Genomic DNA, 23,646 nt, shown 5'->3' on the forward strand with positions numbered 1-23,646 from the left:
CAATGAGAAAATAATTGCCTTGCTGTTTTACTTAAAACTGTCTTGCTTGCTTTCCTCATAGCTGTGCCACTGCTTACGTTCTACTGGCTGAGGAAGAAGCAACAACTATTGTGGATGCTGAAAGGCTGTTTAGACAGGCGCTCAAGGCAGGAGAGACTATTTACAGGCGGTCACAGCAGTGCCAGCACCAAAGTCCTCAGCATGAAGCCCAACTGAGTAAGCAAATTGGAACCAGTTTTTACCTTTCAGTCCCTGCAGTCGACTATTTTATGTTTAAAACACAAAACAATGGTAATAAACTTAATACTTAAGGTCAGCTTCTTTTCCTGAAAGATAATTAATCTATTCATAATTTCTATAGCCAACAAGACAGAAATACGTATTAGCTAGAGAATGCTTACTGAACAGATCTGCTCTGGTTGTTGAGAGATGTGCTGCTCTAAGACTTAATAGTAATTTATTTCATGTGAGAGTTGGGCTGGTCATCGGAGAAGCACAACTCAGAAAGAGCCACGAGAGCCTTCCCGTAATGATAAGTGGCTATTAACCTTCATCCTCAGCCTAACCCCAAACAATACTGGAGGGACATCATCTGGTTAGCTCTTCAGGCTGTGTGCATCTCCATGCAGTGCCAGGAGTGGCCCCTTTAGCACAAAAACCAACCTGATACTTGGCATGGATTTGTTCTTTGGTTGATTTTTCTCAGGTGTGTTTGAGATCATATGGGCCATAGTGACTGAGGTCCTTTCTTTCCACTCATAGGGATATTCTCCCAGTTATGATTCAAACACTTTTACCAAATATGTTAGAATCTGTAGTACTGCTGCTTCCTGTGATTTTTTTTGTGGCCAGAGAGTTTTAGTTTCATGATTTTGGCAGATAGTGGGCAGTAAATTGAAATATGTTTACATAATACATTATTTGCTAGCAGTTAAGTTCTAAATCTTTTATTTGTGAAAATTAAAATTTGGGTAGTTTCCTTTCTAAACTAAATATTGATGTATACAGAATGTTTCATTAATGCATGATGTTATAACACACAATTGTGGGAATATATAGTTTTGCAGCCTGGAACTAACAAAACCGCATCTGTAAAAAAGTTGTGCCATTTGTCCTTGTATAATATCAGATATGGCTATAAGATAGTTACAGAAATATTTGTTATCTTTTTCTAGAAGTACTTTTATATTTATTAGTTCTAGCTATTGAACAAAAGTTTACACTAGCCTTGGAAATTTTGCTTTGGAAATCTTTTGTCATTAAAACCATAGAAAATATTAAAATAGTAGATTGTTTATGCAGAAACTTAAAATAATAGGTTAATATGATTTCTTCCTGTTAATATATGTGTTTCTTTTATGTTAATATTAAAATGCATTTATCAAGTATACACTGATTACTTTGTATCTTCACTGTTCTCAGATTACTCATTATTAGAGATAAAAGTAATTCCATATATATATATATATAACTTTTAATATAAACAACTTCAAACATATACACAAATAGAGCAGTATAATGAATGGCCATTCAATGTTCATCACTCAGATACAACAATAATTAATACTCTATCATTCTGACACAATTTAATTTTTAAAAGATTTTATTTATTTTTAGAGAGAGGGGAAGGGTGGGAGAAAGAGAAAGAGAGAAACATCAATGTGTGGTTGCTTCTCATGCACTCCTTATTGGGAACTTGACCTACAACCCAAGCATGTGCTCTCATTGGGAATCGAACCAGCAACCCTTTGGTTTGCAGGTCAGCTCTCAGTCCACTGAGCCATACCAACCAGGGCTGACGCAATTTAATTTTAATTAAACCTTCCAGAGTAATCATAAAATTAATGGATATGTTAATAGCAAATCATAATACAAAAATGACAGCTGTGTCTTTTTTTTTAATAGGGAGAGATACTAATGTACTGGTATATATTAAAAGAAGATTGGCAATGTGTGCAAGAAAATTAGGAAGAATAAGAGAAGCAGTAAAAATAATGAGAGATGTAAGTGAATTTGATGACTGGACCTTTATAGTCTTCAAAAAACTTAAAATGGGGTTTGAGTTTCCAATTATTTTAATGTAAAATTGCTGTTTTTTAATTCCTGGTGTTCATGAAAAGATATTTATTTAACATGCATACATTTATTAAGGGTTGAGTCTCCACAGTTTTGTTAAGAAAAAAAAGAATCTCTACTTTAATAAACTTGATTCAGCTATATTGAATTTCTATATTATGATTTTAATCTCTTTTTCCTTCTAATATACAGTTGATGAAAGAATTTCCTCCTCTGACCATGTTGAACATCCATGAAAATCTACTAGAATCACTTTTAGAATTACAGGCCTATGCAGATGTTCAGGCAGTCTTAGCAAAATATGATGGTAAGTGAATTTCTCTTAGTTGATAGCATAGTTAAAGTATTTTTTTAAATTATATAGCCATAAGTGTGATCCTATTCTAGTATTTCTGTGATTTTCTCTTATCATTCTTACCAGTCAATATTTGGAATCCATGGGTACAGATGGCTGTTAAGAATCTTCTAAGGGATGCAAATTAAAACCACAATGAGATACCACCTCACATCTGTCAGAATGGCTATCATCAACAAATCAACAAGCAAAAAGTGTTAGTGAGGATGTGGAGAAAAGGGAACCCATCTGCACTGTTGGTGGGAATGCAGACTGGTGCAGCTCCTGTGGAAAACAGTATGGAGGTTTCTCAAAAAATTAAAAATCGGAATTCCTTATGACCCAGGGATTCTACTTTTGGGTATATATCAAAAGAAATCAAAATACAATTTGAAAGAATATATGCATCCCTGTGTATTCATTGCAGCATTATTTATAATAGCCAAGATATGGAAGCAACCCAAGTGCCGATCAATAGATGAGTGGATAAAAAAAAGCTGTGGTACAGACAAGTATATACAATGGACTATTACTCTACTCTAAAAAAGAATGAAATCTTCCCATTTGTGACAGTACAGATGGACCTAGATGATATTATGTTAAGGGAAGTCAGAAAAGACAAACACCATATGATTTCACTTATATGTGGAATCTAAAAAACAAAGTAAATCAACAAAATTGAAACTGACTCAGATATACAAAACAGATTGATGGTTTGTCTGAGGGGAAGAATGTTGGGGGACTGGGTGAAAAAGATGAAGGGATTAACAAGTACAAATCAGGCCCTGGCTGGTGTGGCTCAGCACTGAGTGCTGGCCTGAGAACCAAAGGTTTGCCAGTTCTATTCCCAATTAGGGCACATGACTGAGTTGTGGGCCAGGTCCCCAGTTGGGAACATGTGAGAGGCAACTGATCAATGATTCTCTCCCTCTTTTTCTTCCTCCCTTTTCCTGTCTCTAAAAATAAATAAATAAAATCTTTTTAAAAAAGTACGAATTGGTACTACTGCACAAAATGGTCATGAGGATGTAAAGTACAGCAGAGGAAATGTAGTCAATTAAATTGTAATAACTGTGTATGCTGGCAAATGGGTATTGGAAATATTGGGGGAAACACTTTGTAAAGTATGTGATTGTCTAACCACTATGCTGAAACTAATACAAAGATTTTTTAAAAAGAATCTTCTAAATCTCTTGAAAATATCTTAGTAAATGAAATAGATGGAAAAAATCAAGAACCATATGATTTTACTCATATGTGGGATATAAAACTGAAAGTAACAAATGAACAAGCAAGACAAACACAAAAATCACAGACAAGGACAATAGTATGGTGGTTGCCGGGGGAAGGGGGCTGGAGGGAGGCAGTAAAGGATAAAGAGGATCAAATACATGGTGATGGAAGGAGGTTGACGGTGATAAACACACAGTGTAACATACATATGATGTATCATAGAGTTGTACACTTGAAACCTATATGATTTTATTAGCCAGTGTCACTCCAATAAATTTAATAAATAATTTTTTAAAAGAATCTTCATTATCAGGAATTTTGGAAGCAAAAGCCTGCAAGGAGGAACTTTTCTTCTGTCAAGATTTGTTTACTGAGCGCCTGATATGAGTGAGGCACTTGGCACACAGTGTGAACAAAAGACTTGGACTTAACTCCCTTAGGATCTGCGGTTTAGTGGAGCAGACACACAGATGAATAGAAGTTGTGCTGAAGCGTGGTGCGTTGGGGGAGATAATGGGAAAAGCATGGCGTGCTGTGCACGCAGGATGGTACCTCATTTGTTCTGGAGTGTCAGGGAAGGCTAACAGAAGTTGCTTGGCAGATGTAGAAGAGTAATTCAGAATAACATTTTACAATGCTTTTGAGTTACAAAGTATAATTTATCTTGTCTGATATTTACAATAATCTTGTGAGCCGTGGGACAAGATTTTTACTATCTCCAGTTAGTAGGTAAGGAAACTGGAGTTGAAGACGATTAAGTAACTGGGTAAGGTCTTCCAGCCAGGAAGTGGCAAGCCTGAACTTAAATTCAGGTATTCCATTTCTTTGTTTACCAGTCTTTCCATAGTAAGAAGTCAATATATTGGCTATTTTTATTATTATGCTATAACAGGGCAAATTTAACACAAAGAGAGTTGGGAGAATTTTTATGAGACAGCCTTTCTCCTCATTCTGAGTGAGAGGTCAGCTATTAAATCCAAGCTAAACAGGTCCTAACCAGCACGATGTGTCTGATGATATCTTCACTCTAAGAGAATGTATCAGTCATTTATTTACACTTGTCCATTTGTAAGTTTCTACACATGAGCTTGGGAATCCCCATGACTAGGAAGGTTTGAAATGTGTTACACTTGGAAAGAGAAGTTTATTTCTTTTAAACATCTGGAATTCTTAGGAAATGATTCAGAATAGTGTGGGCTCATGGAGAAATTTATGAAAAATCCTTTCCATATGTAACTTATCAGATGTGAGGCCTGCTTATGATACTTATGATGAACAAGGTTAGGAACCAAATACAAAACATCAGATAGGACCTGATTCATTAAAAATAAAATTAAAATAACAACTTTGATATGCTTCTCAGCATTTTCAGTTATTTTTATGGGTCCCCAGCTTTTACCATTCTGGAATTCTGAAGTTGAAAGCAATTTACTTCTTTTGTTCTCCGTTTGCCAGTTTAACTCTAGAATCTAAAACTTCAAGGGAATTCTGTGGCCTTCCTCTCCTAATGACATTATTTTGGGCATTATTTTTTTCATTTATCTTTAAAATTATAGTTGACATGCAGTATTAAATTAGTTTCAGGTGTGTAACACGTTGATTAGACATTTATATTCCTTATGAAGCTATGATAAGGCTAGTACTCATCTGACTATGTTTGCTATGCTGTATTTCACATCTCCATGACTAATTTTGTAACAAGCAGTTTGTACTGGTTAATCCCCTTCACCTTTTTGGCTCATTCCCCTCCCACCTGGCAATGGTCAGTTTGTTCTCTGTATCTATAGGTTTGTTTCTGTTTTTTTGTTTGTTCATTTATTTTGTTTTTCATATAAGTGAAATCATATGGTATTTTTCTTTCTCTGCCTTATTTCACTTAGCATGATACCCTGTAGATTCATCCATGTTGTGGTAAATGACAAGATTTCATTCCTTTTTATGGCTGAGTAGTATTTCAGTGTGTATATGTATGACAGCTTCTTTACCCATTAGCCTATCAGTGGACACTTAGGTTGCTTCCATACTTCGCTCTTGTGAATAATGTTGCAGCAAACATAGGGGAGCATGTCTTTTCGAATTTGTGTTTTTGATTTCTTCAAATAAATACCCAGAAGTGGGATTGCTGGGTCACATGCAGACCCACTTTTAATTTTCCGAGGAACTGTCATACTGTTTTCCGTGATGGCTCAACCAGTTTACAGTCCCACCAGCAGTGTGCGAGGGTGCCTTTTGTTCCGCGTCCTCTCCAGCACATTCTTTGTCGTCTTTTTGATAATAAATAGTCATTCTGACAGGTGTGAACTGATATCTCGTTGTGGTTTTGATTTGCATTTTGCTGATTATTAGTGATGTTGAGCATCTTTTTATGTGTTTGTTGGCCCTCTGTGTGTCCTCTTTGGAGAAATGTCTATTCGGGTCCTCTGCCCATTTTTTAATTGGATTTTTTAATGTTACATTGTCTTTATTTATTTTGGGTATTAACCCCTTATCAGAGATATCCTTTGCAAATATCTTCTCCCATTCACTTGGTTGCCTTTTTGTTTTGTTGATGGTTTCCTTCACCTGGGAATCAAACTGGTGACTTTTCAGTTGGCAGGCCAGTGCCTCATCCACTGAGCTATACCAGCCAGGGCTATTTTGAGCATCCTTTAGGAAAGATTTATATAATTAATTTTATTATAGTTCCAGATTAAATTTTTAATTTTAAGCAAATTGTCATTTAAGAAAATGTAGAAAATACAAAATTATAGAAAGAAGAAAAAATGAAAACCACCCATGATTCTATCACCTGGATTTAGCTACTGTTAAATACCCCTATTGTTTTTTCTAATCTTAGTTTTTCTTTGTGAGTGGGTGGAGTCTTTACATAGTAGTTCTAACTATACGATGCCTTTTCCCTGAATAGTGTTGTTGAAAGTAGATTATTATAAATACTTGTTGAGTACTTTTCACTGTTGTGCTAAGGGCTTTCACAGACATAATTAAATTTAATCTCTGCCAGAAAAGTACTGTTTTTCTATTTCGAGAAGAGAAAACAGAGGTTAGAGGAGTTCCTACTAGAAAAACAAAGCCCACTCCCATTTCACTAACATTTTCCAACTTACTACATGTATTAAACTTTACAACATTCACGCTAAAAACAATGTTGCTACTAGTTCAAGGATGCATAGTTAGTAAAATAGTAGACTCAAGATTCAAGCTCAGGTCCTACAACTACATGCCTGCGTGCTTTTATTTATTTATTTATTTTTAAAGATTTTATTCATCCGTCTTTAGAGGGGAAGGGAAGGAGAAAGGGAGAGAAACAATGTATGGTTTCCTCTCGTGTATCCCCCGTTGGAAACTGGCCTGCAACCTAGGCATGTGCCCTGACTGGGAATCGAACCACAATACTCTGGTTCACAGGCCCACACTCAATCCACTGAGCTACACCAGCTAGGGCTGCCTGTGTGCTCTTAGTACTATGTCATATCTGCTGAATTTGTCCTTTGAAATTATTTTTATTAAAAATTGTCTTTAGATATTTTTGTTATTCTTACTTAAAATGAAAATTATCATTACAGATATAAGCCTTCCAAAGTCAGCGACAATCTGTTATACAGCAGCACTATTGAAGACAAGGACTGTTTCAGATAAGTAAGCAGTTATAGGAACTACAATAATTAGAAAGACTGCTAAACTCACTGTTATGTTTTCTCTCCACTGACTTTAAACAATGCTTGTGTTCCTTCCTACTTCCTTCTCAATAAAACTTATGGGGTTCTGTGGTTTCTTACTATGTGTAGTGGAAAGAGCAAGGTTTTTAGAGCTAAAGTAAACCTGGGCTCAAATTCAAGTGCACTGCATACCAGGTGTGTATCCTGGGCAAGTTAATCAATTTGAGTCTCTCCCTTATTTGTAGAATAAGAATAAGACAGTGCATATAGTACATACTAGCTATGATGATCATGATAAGATGTGTGGTAGGGAAATAAGTTTCATATTATCTGTTCTGAGATGATAACACCGAATTATTCTGTATTCTTTGTAATTGGGTTGCCTTTAACAAATTTCACTTCATTCCACAGATAACATATTCAGAAACCAACTAAAAGGCGACTATATTCTTTCATCTTAGATTACTCTTCTAGATATGAATTAGAATGGAGTATTCACAGTCTGTTTTCTTTTCATGAAAATTTTATAAGACTGTATTTCTATTTTGTCAAATCCTCTAGAAATCCCTGTGTAGCCTTTTATATTTCATTATCTTTAAAGTGTGCCTTCAATGGACATCTGAAGTCTTTCATTACCTAATTTTGACGGTTTCCATTTCTTATGCTACTTTCTTTATGGTATGTTGGACCAAAGGCTATAATTTGATTAATAGTTATTTGGCTTCACCAGAAAACTTTGACTAAATTATGATCTACAACCATATATTTTTTAATATTTGTTTCTTCATTTTTGTGGTTTTCTTACAGATTCTCTCCAGAAACAGCCTCAAGAAGAGGGTTAAGCACAGCAGAAATGAATGCTGTGGAAGCAATTCATAGAGCTGTGGAATTTAATCCTCATGTTCCAAAAGTGAGAAATTTTATAATAAAAATGCTACTTTATTTAAGTTTATCAAATTGATGACTGTATCCAGACCAAAGTTTGGGTCTCCATAATTTGAGTCAGAATTGTTTTAGTCCACTGTATTTTGAAGTTTATTACTCACCTTAAAGGAGATGTTAAAAGGCATTTGGAAAGGTGGGTAGGAGCAGTAGTAGTTCACTATAGGTTTTGTAATTGCATCAAAATAGAATTTGAAATGTGTTCAATTGGCTGTTCCTTCCACTGTGGTTATAGAGAATAAATAAAATGACTTGACCCTAATAAAAGATCATTCATATTTCTGATTACTAGATTAAATTTCCTATTACAGTGAAGTCTGTTTACATCTAAACAGATGCCTGGGTTTTGAACTAGGGCTGAGTAGACAAAGACTGAAAACAAATAGATTAAAATAATCAATGATAGGAAACAGGTGTGGAAGTTTCCAGAAAAACTGCTGAGTTGATGTTTTTTTGGTCTCAGATGAAACTGTACCCATATTGTTTGTCTTTATATTATGCACCTTCCAGACATACAGATTCTTGGTTAATCTTTGTGTTATCACCCAAGATTAAATTTTGCATTTTAAAAACAATGTTCCATATTAGGACATATAGAATATTCAAGAATAGATGGCTTTATGAGAAAAATGTAATTATAACTGTTGATTCCAGTTTAATGTATGTTAATGGAATTTGGAAGCTATTTAGATTAATCTCTAAGATAATCAAGATATGGAAGTTGTAAATTTTTTAGAGTGAGTAAAGATAGAGCCTAGAAAACAACTGAAATCTAAGCATGAGGGTCAACAAATATTTATACCATTCTCTTATTAATTGACACTGGTCCCATAAATTTAAATATTGATAAAGTTTTTGTCATGAATTTAATGCATATACAGCAAAGTGTAAAAAACAGAAGTGTGCATCTTAATGGTTTATTATAGCAAATGAGTGGAAACTACCACTGAGGTCAAGCAACTGCATTGCCAGCCCCCAGGGGCCCAGCTCACTGCCCTGTACCAATCACAGCTTCTTCCCTCTTGTCCAGAGGTAGCCACTGTTCCGACATTCATTGTGGTCACTTCCTTCTTTTCTTATATTTTTGTTCTGTACTTTTCCTTTGTTATTGGCTTCATAAAACAAGTAGTGAGCTCCTTTTATTTTATTCTCTGGAACAACTTGTGTAAAATTAAAATTATTTCTGCCTTAAACAACTGGTGGAATTTGCTGACAAAGCCATCTGATGGAGAAGGATTCTTGTTACAAATTTTATTTCTTCAGTTTAGTAGTTCAATTACAAATTCAATTTCCTTAACCATTCCATAATCATTTAAATTTCTTATTTCTTGTGTTGCTTCGGTGAATTATATTCTTCTAGAAATTTATCTCATAAAATTTTTCAAATTTATTGGCAGAAAGACTTCATAAAATCCTTTTAATTACCTTGTTAGTGTTTGTGGGATTAGTTATAATATCCACTTTTTACTTTTAAAATTTTTTTTATTTTTTTTCAGTTAGGAATTTCTTTTTTTTATTTTATTTTATTTATTTATCTTTAGAAGGGAAGGGAAGAAGAGAAGGAGAGAAATATCAATGTATGGTTGCTTCTGGTGCATCTCCTGTTGGGAACTGGCCTGCAACCCAGGCATGTGCTCTGATGGGGAATTGAACCTTGATCTTTTGGTTCACAGGCCCGTGCTCAATCCACTGAGCTACACTAGCCAGGGCCCACTTTTTACTTTCTAACACTGGCTATCTATTATTTTCTTTGATCAGATTCCCCAGGGATCTGTCCATTTTATTAATTGCAAAGAACTGAGCCCTGGCTTTGTTTTTCCTCTCTACTGCTTGTTTTCTGGTCCATTCATCTCTGCTCTTTATGGCCTGCCTTCAAGTTTCTCTGGCTCTATTTTATTACTTTTTAGTTCCTATATCTTCTTATATAGATATTTAACTCATTAGTATCCAGCCTTTCTCCTTACTAATATATCTACTTAAATCTATAAACCTCTCTCTAAACGCAATTTAACTGTATACTACAGCACTATTTTTATATAATTTAGTTCAAACTATTTTCTTTTTAAACATATTTTGTCATTTTATTAGGAATAATTACAAATGGGTTATGAAGAAAACTTATTCATTTGAGTTTGATGAGTTTTTTAAAAACTTAATGATTGCCCTGGCTGGTGTAGCACCATGGATTGAACTCAGGCCTGTGAACCAAAGGGTCATCAGTTCGATTCCCAGTCAGGGCACATGCCTGGGTTGCAGGCTAGCTACCCAATAGGGAGCGTGCAAGAGGCAACCACACATTGATGTTTTCCTCCTTCTCTTTCTTCTTCCCTTCCCCTCTCTCTAAAAATAATAAATAAAATCTTTAAAAACAAAAAACTATTAATGTAGATATGCTCACCAATAAGCAATAAAACATAAGCATCAAAGAACCAAGCTAATACCAGAGCAACCTGAAACATTAAAGACATACTATATAAAGAAAGACAATTTGTTGGGTATTAAAAATAATCTCAGTATGAACTCTTTGCTACCAGCACAGAACTAATTAGCTATCAAACCCAAATCACACCAAGGTAAGCTTGGCTGATGGAAGTCAGGAGTCAATAATGAAGGAAAAAAAAGTCCCTTAGTGCAAGAGATCCTAGTAGTGTTTTGGAACATTTCCCTGGCTGGTACAAGCAGTGTTAGAAGATCTTTTTGGCAAGACAGAAAAAGAAACACAAATGGAATGCTACATGTTTTTTTAATCAACAGACTGTCCCAGGGATGATAAAGGTGTCAATAAAGTAGCAAGGGAATAACTTTTAAAAAAGATTTTAAAAATTAACTTTCAGAGAGGAGAGGAGAGGGTGAAATGGAGGGACAGAAATAATCAGTGTGCAAGAGATACATCAGTCAGTTGCCACTTGCACACCTCCAACTGGGGACCTGGCATGTCCCCTCATGGGAAATTGAACCAGCAGCCTTTCAGTTCCCAGGCTGGTGCTCAATCTACTGAGCCACACCAGCCAGGGCAGCAAGGGCATAACTTTAAAACATTATTTGTTATGGGCTCAAAAAAACATTCAAAACAAATTTATTTAAAGATGTCACAATAGCTAAGTCCAGGCATTTAGACTTAAGAGAAATAAAATTAAAAGAGGACCCTTCCCCCCACCACCAAGTTAAGGAGAGTTCTTTAAAACCAAACATATTGTTAAGGTGAAACATTATACTTGGTAAACAATAATTGGCAAAAAAGTAAGTTTAAACGATGTAATCTTCTGCCTAAACCAGTCCCAGATACTGTTCAATAACCAAGATGTAAACTAATTTTGTTGTAACACACCTAGACCACTTCTGTCAAACATGTCCTTGGTTAGACACCTGGTTTCATTTAATATTTTGAAAGCTCATCTAACAGCCAGGCAGGTCCCTCACACAGACCAGCTCCTTGTGTAGCACAAGTGGCTTGAACATACCATGTTCTGTTACTGAGAGGTTGAAGACCTAATTTGTCCTTTATCTTATTGATGGCCATAGTTTTTGGCAAATCCTGTCTGTTTGCAAAAAGCAGCAACACTGCATCTCACAACTGACCTTCCTGAAACACTTACTGCAGCTCTTAGGCTCCTTCCTGAATTCTTTCATGCCCATTGCTATCTACCGCAAAAATAAGACCCTGGATATTCTTGGAGTAATGGAAGTTTTGCTATATTTCTGGTTCACCCTTATTCCTGGGAGGCAGCTTTTGAGGATCTGAATCCAATCCAGAGAGTTTTGCTGAGACACTCACTCCTGACAGCCTTGAACTCAACTTTTGTTCCTCTGGTCTTATGAAACTAGCAAAAAGGCTGACCTGCCTTTTAGCCATCTTGTCCAGAATCAGCAAGTGTCACTACAAAAAAAGAAGCCCCAAATGTGGCTTACTATTCTGATCTCAGCCTTCTTTGCACTGTGGCCTGGTAATTCCTCACCCTTTATTAACTGTGATGTATTTGATTAGAATTTAAAAATATTTTGTTCAGCCTTTCTAGTTGTCTGGGAAGATTGATCTGAATTAGCCAGTCTTCCATTACTGCAAGCTGAGGTCTGAAAATACTTTCATATGAAATGCTCTGCTCTTTTAGTCTTCAGAGTAGTTAGGAGAATGAATTCTGCAAACTAGACTGCCTAGGTTTGTGTTCTGGCTCCACTACTTAACCAGCTGTATGACCATGGACAAGTTACTTCTCTGGACTTGAGTTTCTCCTTGTGTAAAATAGGGATAATATTCCCTTCCTCTCAGAGTTGTTATTAAGATTAAATGACTTCAGTTCTTTAAAGTGCTTAGAAGGGTACCTAACATACAGTAAGCATTACAGAAGTGATTGTTACTGTTATTACCCTGGATGGGGTGGAAATCTGTTCCTTGTGTGAGAAGATGAGCAGCAGTTCTTAGTCATAACCATTCAAATTAAATATACCACTGAGATATCTAAAACTTTTATTTAGTTCACATGCAAAATAAGGAAATACGAACTCCTTCCTATGGCTATGGACTTCTTTCCTGCCTCAGAAACCGTCTTGTGCAAAATATATTCTCAGCAGTAATAATTTTGATGATATGAATTGGATTTTTTAAAACTACTGCTGGTGTCCCATGAGTGGGAGAGGGCAGTAGAAATTCTAGGTGTTGCCCTAATTACAAAAATAAATTTTTGAATAGGTTATATATACTAATTTACAGATTAAATATGCTCTAGATAATCTATGATGCTTTTAGGGATACTATTTTCAAAACACATACACACATACACACAGAAATACTACTAAACAATTCCGAGAGAAATGAAAGAAAACCTAAATAAATGGAAGGTATATGCGATGCTTATGAATCAGGAGACTTAATAGTGTTAAGATCACAATTTTCCTCTAATTGATCTATAGATTCCATGCAATTCCTAGTAAAATCCTAACAGGTTTACTTGTAGAAATTGACCAGCTCATCCTAAAATTTATATAGAAATGCAAAGAATATATATATGAAATAGCCAAAACAATTTTCAGAAAGAAGAACAAAGTTAGGATTGGTTTTGTACTATCCAATTTTAAGACATTTTAAAACTTTAAAAAAAGACATTAAGGTAGTATAATATTGATGTGAAGATTGAAATATAGGTCAATGAAAGACAATAGAGAGTCCTGAAATAAACTCATCATTATGGCCAGCTGATTTTCAACAAGTGTTTCAAGACAATTCAGTGTTTAGTGGGGAAAGGACAGTTTTATCAACAAATGGTGCTTAAACAATTAGGTGTTTATATATTAAAAACAAAAACAAAACACCCAACCCTGGCCAGGTAGCTTAGTTGGTTGGCGTGTTATCCTGTGCAGCAAAAGGTAGCAGGTTTGATCCCAAGTCAGGGAACATACCTAGGTTGCAGGTTCCATCCCTGGTCAGGGTATATATAGGAAGCATCTGATAGATGGTTCTCACATCCATGTCTCTCTTTCTCTCTCTCTCTCCTCCTTTTCTCTCTCTCTCAAATCAATAAAAACATGTCCTTGGGTAAGGATAAAAAAAATGCAGACCCCTTTTCTCACACCATATACAAAAATGAACTAAAAATGGATCATAGATCTAAATGTAAGAGGTAAAATTCTAAAACTTCTAAAAGGAAACCAAAGAAAATCTTTGTGCCTTGGGTTAGGCAAAAATTTTTCCAAAAGCACAATCCATAACAGAAAAAAGTTGATAAATTTGACTTTTTAAAACATTTTTTCTTCAAGAGACATTAAGAAAATGGGAAGGTAAGCCAAAGACTAGGAGAAAATATTTGCAAGTCATATATCTGCTAAAGGACTTGTATTGAGAACATATAGAGAACTATCACAACTTAATAATAAAAGGACAAATGAATAAATTAAAACATGGGCAAAGAATATAAATAGTTACTTTATCAAAGAAAATACATGAGTAGCTAATAGGCACATTAAAAGATACTCAGCATTAGTAGTCATTGAGAAATACGAATTAAAACCACAATATAATATATTTTATACCCACTAGAATGCCCGTACTCACAAAGACTGACAATACCAAGTATTGGCAGGAATGCGGAGAAACTTCATACATCGTTGCTGTGCTGGTAAAATAGTTTACCTACTTTGGAAAATAGTTCCGCAATTAAACATATATACTTATTATATGACCCATCAATGCCATTCCTAGGTATCTATGCAACAGCAATGAAAACGTATTTTCATACAAAGACTTTTATGCAGTTGTTCGTATCATTGTTTGCAAGAGCAAAAACTTGGAACAATTCAAAGACAGATGAATGAATAAATGAATTGTGGTACATCCATCAAATGGAACACTTCTTAGCATTAAAAAGGAACAAAATATAAGTACGTACAACAAAATAGGTGAACCTCAAATACTTTATGTAAAGTGAGAGAAACCAGACACAAAAGACAACATATTGTATAATTCTCTTTATGTGCAATTTGTAGAACAGGTAAAACCACAGACACAAAAAGCAGATCAGTGGTTCCCTGGCATGGGCGGTGGGTGCTGACTGCAGACTGGAGCAAGGCAACTTTCGTGGTGATGGTTGCATAGCTGTATAAATTTACTAAAAATCACTGAGCTGTATACTTACAATGGTAAATTCTATGATATGTAAAGTATACTTCAATAAAACCTTTATATATACTTTAATTGCATATTTTTAAAGTATATAATGTGTATATACTTGAACATTTTAAATCATTTTTATTTATACATAGAAATTTACCTATTTTCCCCTCGACTGTATGTCACAACCAGTTGACCATTCAACTCTTTTAAAATATTCAGCTAAGTAGAATGGCGCTATAACTTTACATGATTGTTTAAGCTGGCTGTTATCAAACAGGATAATGATTAAGGTTTGGATAATATCCCACTTAAATAACATTAGTGTTATATGAACTGCAAGAGCTCTGGAATTTGTGGCTGTCTATGTTTGTTAGGGTTTTACAAGTGATGAAGTATGTAAAGGTTCTCTCTCTCTTCTGTTATGTTCTCTATTCCTGACGCCCAGCTACAGCAAAGCAAACAAAAGGGGCTTCGGGGGTTGTCTTCCTCAGACTTCAGCTGTGGGTCTTAACTTATTTAACCTAATGAACAGTGACATTTAAATATATGTATATGAAACCTTCTTTTAATCTTACAAATTTATTATGCAAATTTATCAAACATTATATGAATCTTACCAGTGAGATGACAAAGGATAAAACTGTTTTAGCAGAAAACATTTTTTGGCAACTTTCCACGTAACTACAGCAGAAATGGCTGTAGGTCTAGGGCTATGCAACTTGTTAAAGCTGGAAACTATTAGAGGTGCAACAGAGAAAGATCACATAAATCTCTTCAGGCTATGAATTTGCTTTAGATATTTCATTAATATTGATTGCCTGTACAGATTTTTTCTAATCAACTGAATGAATTTCAGTGTACAGTAACTATAATAGTAATAGTTAAAAATTAGAACAGTGTGTTTTCATGGTTTTTGACTTGCTCTTCATTACCTAACTATGGCTTTGGTTCAACAAATATTTTTTTTAGTCACCAAACAAGAAAAAGATTGTGCATCCTTCAGCTACCATAGAAATTGTTAGATTTTAAAATTTTATAGTAGAAATGTGTTATACCTTTTAATTATTCCAAAGCATCCCGTTTCAGTCATTTTAATGTCTCATGTTCTTTATTATCAACCATCGAGGAGTTTTATAGAAGATATTCTTTTTTTTTAATTGAGACAATGCACATATCACAAAATGTTCCCATTTAAAGTACTCATTTCAGAGGTCTTTAGTATATTCACCAGGTTATACAATCATCACCACTACCTAATTCTAGAACATTTTTATTACCCTAAAAAGAAACTCTGTGCCTATTAGCAGTCACTCTCCATTCCTTCCTCCCCTAATCCTTGGCAACCACTAATCTATTTTCTGTCTCTGTAGATTCGGAATCACACAATATGTGGCCTTTTGTGTCTGACTTCTTCCATTTAGTATAATGTAGCATGTATCAATACTTCATTTCTTTTTATGTCTGAATAATATTCCATTATATGAATATTCCACATTTTATTTTTCCATTCAGCAATTGATGGACATTTGGGTTGGTTTCACTGTTTGACTATTGTGAATAACACTGATGTGAATATTGATGTCCAAGTCTTTATGTGAACACATGGTTTCACTTTTCTTGAATATATACCTAGAAGCGGAACTGACAGATCATATGGTAATTATATGTTAAACTTTTTGAGAGACTGCCAAACTGTTTTCCAAAGTGCTATGCTATTTTACATTCCCACCAGCAATGTGTGAGGAAGGGCTCCAATTTCTGTGCATTTGTGTCAACACTTGCTATTGTCTGTCTTTTGATTACAGTTATCTTAGCAAGGATGAAGAGGTGTCTCATTGTGGTTTTGGTTTGCATTTCCTTAATGACTAACGATGCTGAACATCTTTTAATGTGCTTGTTGTCCATTTGTGTATCTTCTTTGGATAAATGTCTATTCAGGTTCTTTGTACATTTTAAAAATTTGTCGTCTATTATAGAAGGTATTCTTTAACATTTTTATTACAATAGGCCGCTGATATTCTTATTATAAAAAATACTTTATTTCTTTATTTTTAGAGATGGGAAGGAAAGGAGAAAGAGAGGATGGGAAACATCAATGTGTGGTTGCCTCCTAGGGACCTGGCCTGCAACCTAGGCATGTGCCCTGACTGGGAATTGAACCAGTGACCCTTTGGTTCACAGGCCAACTGAGCCACACCAGCTAGGACTGAGATTCTTGATTAATATGGTCCAAAACCACTATGAATCTCCATAGTTAAAAATACCATTGTAATATGTAACCTCACCCATGAAATGCAAACACGAGGACAGTCCTGAACCTTGCTGAGATATGGATGCTGTAGAGTCAGGTAGGGTCATTCATTAGGTCAGTTACTCACACATGTACACAAGCCTGAGGGTACACAATTCAAATTCATGCCCCAGCAAAATGATGGCTTTTATAAATCAAGAATGTTTAGAGATACCACAGATGATTGAAATTGAAAATATTAAATCCATGAATGTTAGTGATCTACTGTAGATGTAATTGTTCTTAGTATGACACTCTGTATGTCTGGCTGATCAGAAATTGAAGCCCATAAGATGATACTTGTCCCATTCACCATAGAAGACACTAGTTCTTTAGTAGCAGGCTTACATTTCATTGGCCAAACTCCCTATAGTAGAGCAGCATATTTAAAAGGTAAGAGGGAATCAGGCACTCTGTTGAGATTCTGAGTGACACTGAAGTGGCACTATAATCTGTGACCCAAACGTGGAGCACGGCGAGGCTGAACTGTGAGAAGGTGGAAGAGCTGAGAAGAGAAACACTGATCTTGAGGTGCTGCTCTCTAGGATGCTGTGGACAGGAGCTTCCCTGTGGCAGGCGGCCCCTCCAGGGGCCCTTCCCATTCCTTTCAACATCAGATCCCGTTCCCTTTGCTCCCGAGGCTGTTAGGGAGTATCGTGCTTTCTTTCAGTTTATTCATAGAGCATTTATTTTCTTTCTTTGCAGGAACCATCCTTAGTCTCCCCCATAATACACACCCATGTGGACGTTTTTACGTTCGGCCTGCCTGTCCAATCTCATAGAATGTGCACTGAGAAAACTAATTGCAGAGATAAATTGGTTTTTGGTGTGCATGACTGATCAAGAGCAAAGTACCTTAATTTCAGATGCCTTCAGAGAGATTTTTCTTTAACCTCTGCTTTTAAGAGGAAGATTATAAAGCATTATCATTACTTCAGGTCAGAATTATATTGCTTTTGGTCAAAAGTGGTTGTAAGATTTACAAAGTAGTAGAAACAAAGTAATCTACAGATAAATGATAAAGATCAAAGCAATTCAAAATTAAAGTGAATTTGAGTATAAGCATAGGTATGGTTTTAGAGTCATAAAAGAGATCATCAGACCATACATCATTATGTTTTTTTAACTATAGCTCCCAAAGTAGCTTTAATTTTTATAATTTTAGTGAAAAGCAAGAGGCATGAGTTAATTATTTGAGCATATTGCTCATAGTTTAATGCCGGTTAAAACTGTCCCAAGCAATTCCCGACTTATTCCAGATGTAACGCTAAGGTGATTTGGAGGTGACCTGGAAGGTCCTATAGCACAGCTTGGGAACCAGCCTGGGTTTATATCTTCAACTGTGTTTTGTTTATTGATAATCTCCAAATCTGTATCTCTTAACTCTGGCTACCTCATCAATAGACTCCATTCCCATCTAGTTATGGAAATTTTATCTGGATATCTAATAGGTACTTCAGACACTTTAATGTGTCTCAAACTGAATTTTTAAAAATTTAGTTCTCTTCTTCAACATGCCTATCTTTCCTTACTTAGATACTCTGATGTATGGCTTCATCACCCTCTTCTCCTCATTAACCTTTACCTCTGCCCTTCCCAAGTTACCAACTTGTATTGTAGCCTTTGAAATGCCTTCCAGACCTAGCCATTGTCTCCACCCTGCTGTCACCATCATGCACCTCCACTGCACAGTCTTTTAAAAATTATTGTTGTTATTATAAAAGTAATGCATACTTTTTACAAAAAATTCAGACCCCTCAGAAGTTCGTAAAGTAAAAATTCCCCTGTTTTTTCACTCCCAGTTCTACTCCTCTAAAGTAACCACCATTTCTGTTTGGTTTAGTTATTGTCAGACATTTTCTTTCTTTTTTTAAAAAAATATTTATTTTTGTTTTTATTTTAGAGACAGGGGAAGGGAGGGAGAAAGAGAGGGAGAGAAACAGTGATGTGAGAGAGAAACATTGATTGGTTGCTTCTTGTATGACCAGGGACCAAACCCGCAACCCAGGCATGTGCCCTGACCTGAATAGAACCAGTGACCTTTCACTTTGTGCGGCACCACCCAACTGACTAAGCCACACAGTCAGGGCTATTGCCAGACATTTTCAATGCATTTCTAAACATATAGATGTGTTTACTGTCTCTTGCTTGGACTATTAAAACAGATTCCTCACTGGTCTCTCTGCCATCAACCACTCTCCACTCTGGTCATTGCCAGAGTTATCTGCCTAAACAGCAAATCTTATCCTGCTAAAATAGCTCTGCTTGTTCCCTGTGGCCTGTGAGATAAGGATCAATCCCTTAATATTGCACATATGGAAGCCCTTCCCTGTCTGGGCCCAGTGTCTGTCTCCAGCCTTACTCATTGCCACATCTGCTTTGTTCCTTATCTCCAGCACTACTGCATCCTGAATTGGTCCCAGCTCATCATGTCTCCCTACCTTTGTACATATGCCCAATCTCTTCTGTACCCGTCAAGTTTCTGCTCCTTCTTCAAGACCCTGATCATCTGTTGCCTCCTTTAAAAGTGTGTTTTCCACTTTTCCCAAGCATAGGGAATGGCTCTCTCTTCCCTGTTCCTTCAGTACCTTAATCATATTTTTTTTTGTCTGTTTGTATGTCCTTCCTTTCGTTTCCTGTAAGCCTTTTAAAAAGAGCTGTTGGCTTACTCATCATTTTATGTCTGATACTCTGCCTAGCACAAAACAGGCATTCAGTGAGTGTTTGGTAAATAGACATGTCTTTAGTTTTGATCCGCATTGCAATAAAGGCCTGTCTAAATTAGAGAAGGTAAAATTTTGGACCCCATTATTTTTACCAACTTTTAAGCTGTTTTACTCGCTTTTATGAGTTTTGACTATTTTTACTATTTTACTTTTCTTTATAACTTTTACATATAAAATTTTGTGTCCCATTTATTTTACTGTTTTTATGAGTTTTGCTTAATTATATCATCTTTGACCTTTTAAGGATGGTAGTAAACTTCCAGCATGACCTCACTTCTCAGCTTATAAAATAACTCAACATTTAATGGAATACTATGCAACCATTAAAAATGGTGTGTTAGACCTATTTTTCCTGTTAGAGACAGGAAAAAATCTATTCCTAAGATGTATTGTGAAGTAAAAAGTTAGTTGCATGACAGTTTGATCCTATTTTTAAGGAAAAGAGTTGGTATGTTATACATAAGGAAATATCAAAAAATATAAATCAGATTATCTTTATTTCCTTTATTCTTTTATTCTCTAATCTTGTAATATATTATTTTCTACTATGTAACTCTGCAGTGTTTGCATTTTTGTAAGCAGGAAAAAAAAGACAAAACAAAACCAACCACCCTAGTTTTCGACCTTTCATATTCTTCTTCATAGAAAAGTGAAGTCTGGGTAGCAGACTTTATTTTGTTTCGTTTTGTTTTTAGTTTGCACAGAGATTTAGAAATCATCTTTAAGTAGAAACTGAAATAGAAGTATGAGTTTGGAGACAAGTTAGCTATATACATCAGATCAGGCCAGTTTGAAGTACTTTAGTGCCTGCTCTGGGTAGTATAATGTGCTAGGTGCGGCAGTAGAATATGAAGGATATCGTTTCCATTGTGTGCTAACAACTTACAGCGTATGCTGGGGAGCAGAAATTCTTGCATAGCAGTTTGTGAATATGATAAAATAAGTCACAATTACCTATAATAACCTTCTTTAAATACATTTCCTCAAACTGAACATTTTTCCTATATTTTGAGAGTGAAATTTTATTTTAGTGCTTTATTAGAAACTGAAAAATAAGATTTGCATTGTTTTAAAATCATTTTGGAAAGGACATTTGGTGGTAGGTAAGACATGATAATAAAATATTAAGGTGGCCTAAGGAAGATTGATTGATTGATTTATAAACATTTTATTTATTTATCTTTAGAGGGGAAGGGAAAGAGAGAGGGAGAAATATCAATGTATGGTTGCCTCTCGTGCATCCCCTGCTGGGAACTGGCCTGCAATCTAGGCATGTGCCCTGACTGGGAATCAAACCACTATACTCTGGTTCATTGGCCCGCGCTCAATCCACTGAGCTACACCAGCCAGGGCAGGAAGATTTATTAATGATTAAATAACAAAGATTTTTACATATAAACTCCTGAAGTATCATTTCCTAATAAGTGTGCCATGTTTGTCTGATTACTATCTGAATTGTCACAGTTTATTAAACAATGAAAAATATATATGTATACTTGCTATTCAAAAAGTTATTTTCTTGACATATTAAGTTGACATTTTCTGTAAGTTCTTTTGAATAGTTGTTAACTGAATATCTTTGCTTAGCATTTGCTAAGTGGCTACAAACTAGTTTAAAGCTTTCTGGTTCTAAAACTCATTGAAAAGAATTTGGTATATTTTGTCTTCCCTATCTGTAAGGTGAGGCAGAATTTTAATAGAAATGAGTTGGTTTAAATGTTAAAAAGCTTTCTTCTGAAACTGAGGGACTCTTTCTGGTGATGGAGATTTCACTGCGATGGCTGCATTTTCTTTGCTTCCTACTGAAGAAGCTCTTCATGCACTTGCAAGGAACATAAGGAGTCATGTCAGAGGTCAGCTATTTGAGTCCATTTTCCCACAGCTGCCTGGTGCGAGTGATCTTTTACTGTGTTTTAAAAAATGGGCAAGGATTAGAGAGGATTAGAAAGAATATGACCCTCCTGAATATAGGCCCAAGGCACTGAGGGGAGAAAACCCAACCAGGCAGCAAATGGGCTTTGCTTGACCAGGACACAACCTCTGCTGCATTCCTTTAAGAAACTGAATGGGAAATGTTAAGTCCCCAAACTGGATTAGTAAATAATCTCATAGCTTGTGACATCTGCTAAAATAAATTGATGAGCAGATTGCATTCTTACACTTTGAGGAGAGAGCCAGAAACATGAAGACTAACATTAATTCTTTTTTCCTAAACTTTAGCTTTATTGAGGTGTAGGAGTAAGAGTCGTCAAAGGTGGGTGTTAAGGTCAGTACATGCTGGAAAGACACATTTCATAAGAACAACGATTTTACGTATAATAATATGATATGTCCATACGTATTGATTAATCACCTAAGGCTTAAATACTGAAACCACTGCACGTCTTTTGTTTTTAAGATTCTTCCTGCTTGTAGCAGTTTTACAAATTCAACTATTTAATTTATGTGGTTTATCTCAGTTTGTGTAACAATCTGAGGAATTTAGAATTTGAAATGTGAAAATATATCTTTTGAGACACCTCTGGGATGTTTCTCTTTTTATATTCTATAACAAGTTAATGTGGTTTGGATCGTATGACACATAATTTGGTATCACATCATTTAGAACCAAAGAGGTCATTTCAAACTTATTTTAGTAGGGGAAGTGTTTGCAGGAAATATTCAGCTAAATACAATTTTTAAAAGATTTTTTTTAAGTTGGGTACTTTAATAGTAAAGATGATGTACAAGTGATTAACTTTGCATCTTCATGTAATTAGTACATTTAATTAGTGTGGTAAGTGTGACTACACTGTTTTTGTTATGGATTTTAATATTAAGGCAAGTATTTTCTTGAAGAATTTAAGACAGAATTTAATTTCATCTGTGAGTAAGAATTGATAGGCTATAGTTTCTTTAACAAGCACACCCACTAATCCCTTAAATGCATCTTGTTCTCTTGGCTCAGTGCCTTTGTTCATGTTGTCCCTGTACTTTGAATATGTCCTCTTGTTCTTTCCTCCACCCACCCCCAATCCGCTCATCCACATTCCATCCATCTCTGTATATCAGCTCAAATCCCAAATTCCATCGAGAGGTTTATTTTCAGCCCCTTAAGCAGAATTAATACCTCCTAAACGTAGAGTTACCATATGACCCAGCAGCTCCACTCCAGGTATACAACCAAGAGAGATGAAAACAAATGTTCACATAAATACTGGCACATGGATATTTTTGCAGCATTATTCAAATAGCCATCAAATGATAACTGGGTAAACTAATGTGTTACATGCATACAATGGAATATTATTCAGCCACGAAGAGGAACGAGGCACAGATACGTGCTGCAACGTGGATATGCCTTGAAAACAGTTTGCTAAGTGAAAGAAACCAGCTACAAAAGACCATCTATTATGCGATTCCGTTTGTGTGAAATATCCAGAGTAGGCAAATCTATAGAGGCAGGAAGCAGATCACTGGTTGCCTAGGGCTTAGGGGGAATGGTGGAGCAGGGGGTGATAACTGAAGAGTGCAGGGGTTTCCTTCCGAGGCGATGGAATGCTCTCAGATGGCTGTGCTGATGGTTGCCCATGTCTGTGAATATACTGAAAACCATTGACTCGTGTATTGTGAGTGGGTGAATTGTGAAGTATGTAAATTATATCTCAATAAAGCTATTATAAAAAATTAAATTAAAACTTTAGTACTTCCTATCCCTATATGCACTGATATACCTCTAATAGGTATAACAGTCTGGTTATAATTATTAATTTAAGAACTCCATTTTTCTCACTGCATTATAAAGT

At 35.5% G+C, this 23,646-nt stretch overlaps 1 protein-coding gene across 4 annotated transcripts in view; it reads left to right on the plus strand.

Annotated features, from left to right (window-relative positions):
- ST7L (suppression of tumorigenicity 7 like) overlaps positions 1-23,646 on the plus strand; it is a 69,096-nt gene that overhangs the window by 23,538 nt on the left and 21,912 nt on the right. For all 4 annotated transcript variants that reach the window (XM_037152508.2, XM_037152506.2, XM_037152505.2 and 1 more), the window contains 5 exons: positions 62-216; positions 1,906-2,003; positions 2,269-2,383; positions 7,207-7,279; positions 8,107-8,209. In XM_037152508.2, coding sequence (XP_037008403.1) covers positions 62-216; positions 1,906-2,003; positions 2,269-2,383; positions 7,207-7,279; positions 8,107-8,209 — 544 coding nt within the window. The remainder of the gene's footprint in view (positions 1-61; positions 217-1,905; positions 2,004-2,268; positions 2,384-7,206; positions 7,280-8,106; positions 8,210-23,646) is intronic.

Source organism: Artibeus jamaicensis, unplaced genomic scaffold (assembly GCF_021234435.1).
Source record: "Artibeus jamaicensis isolate MK-2021 breed Jamaican fruit bat unplaced genomic scaffold, CSHL_Jam_final scaffold_1689, whole genome shotgun sequence".
In the NCBI taxonomy this organism is placed as follows: Eukaryota; Metazoa; Chordata; class Mammalia; order Chiroptera; family Phyllostomidae; genus Artibeus; species Artibeus jamaicensis.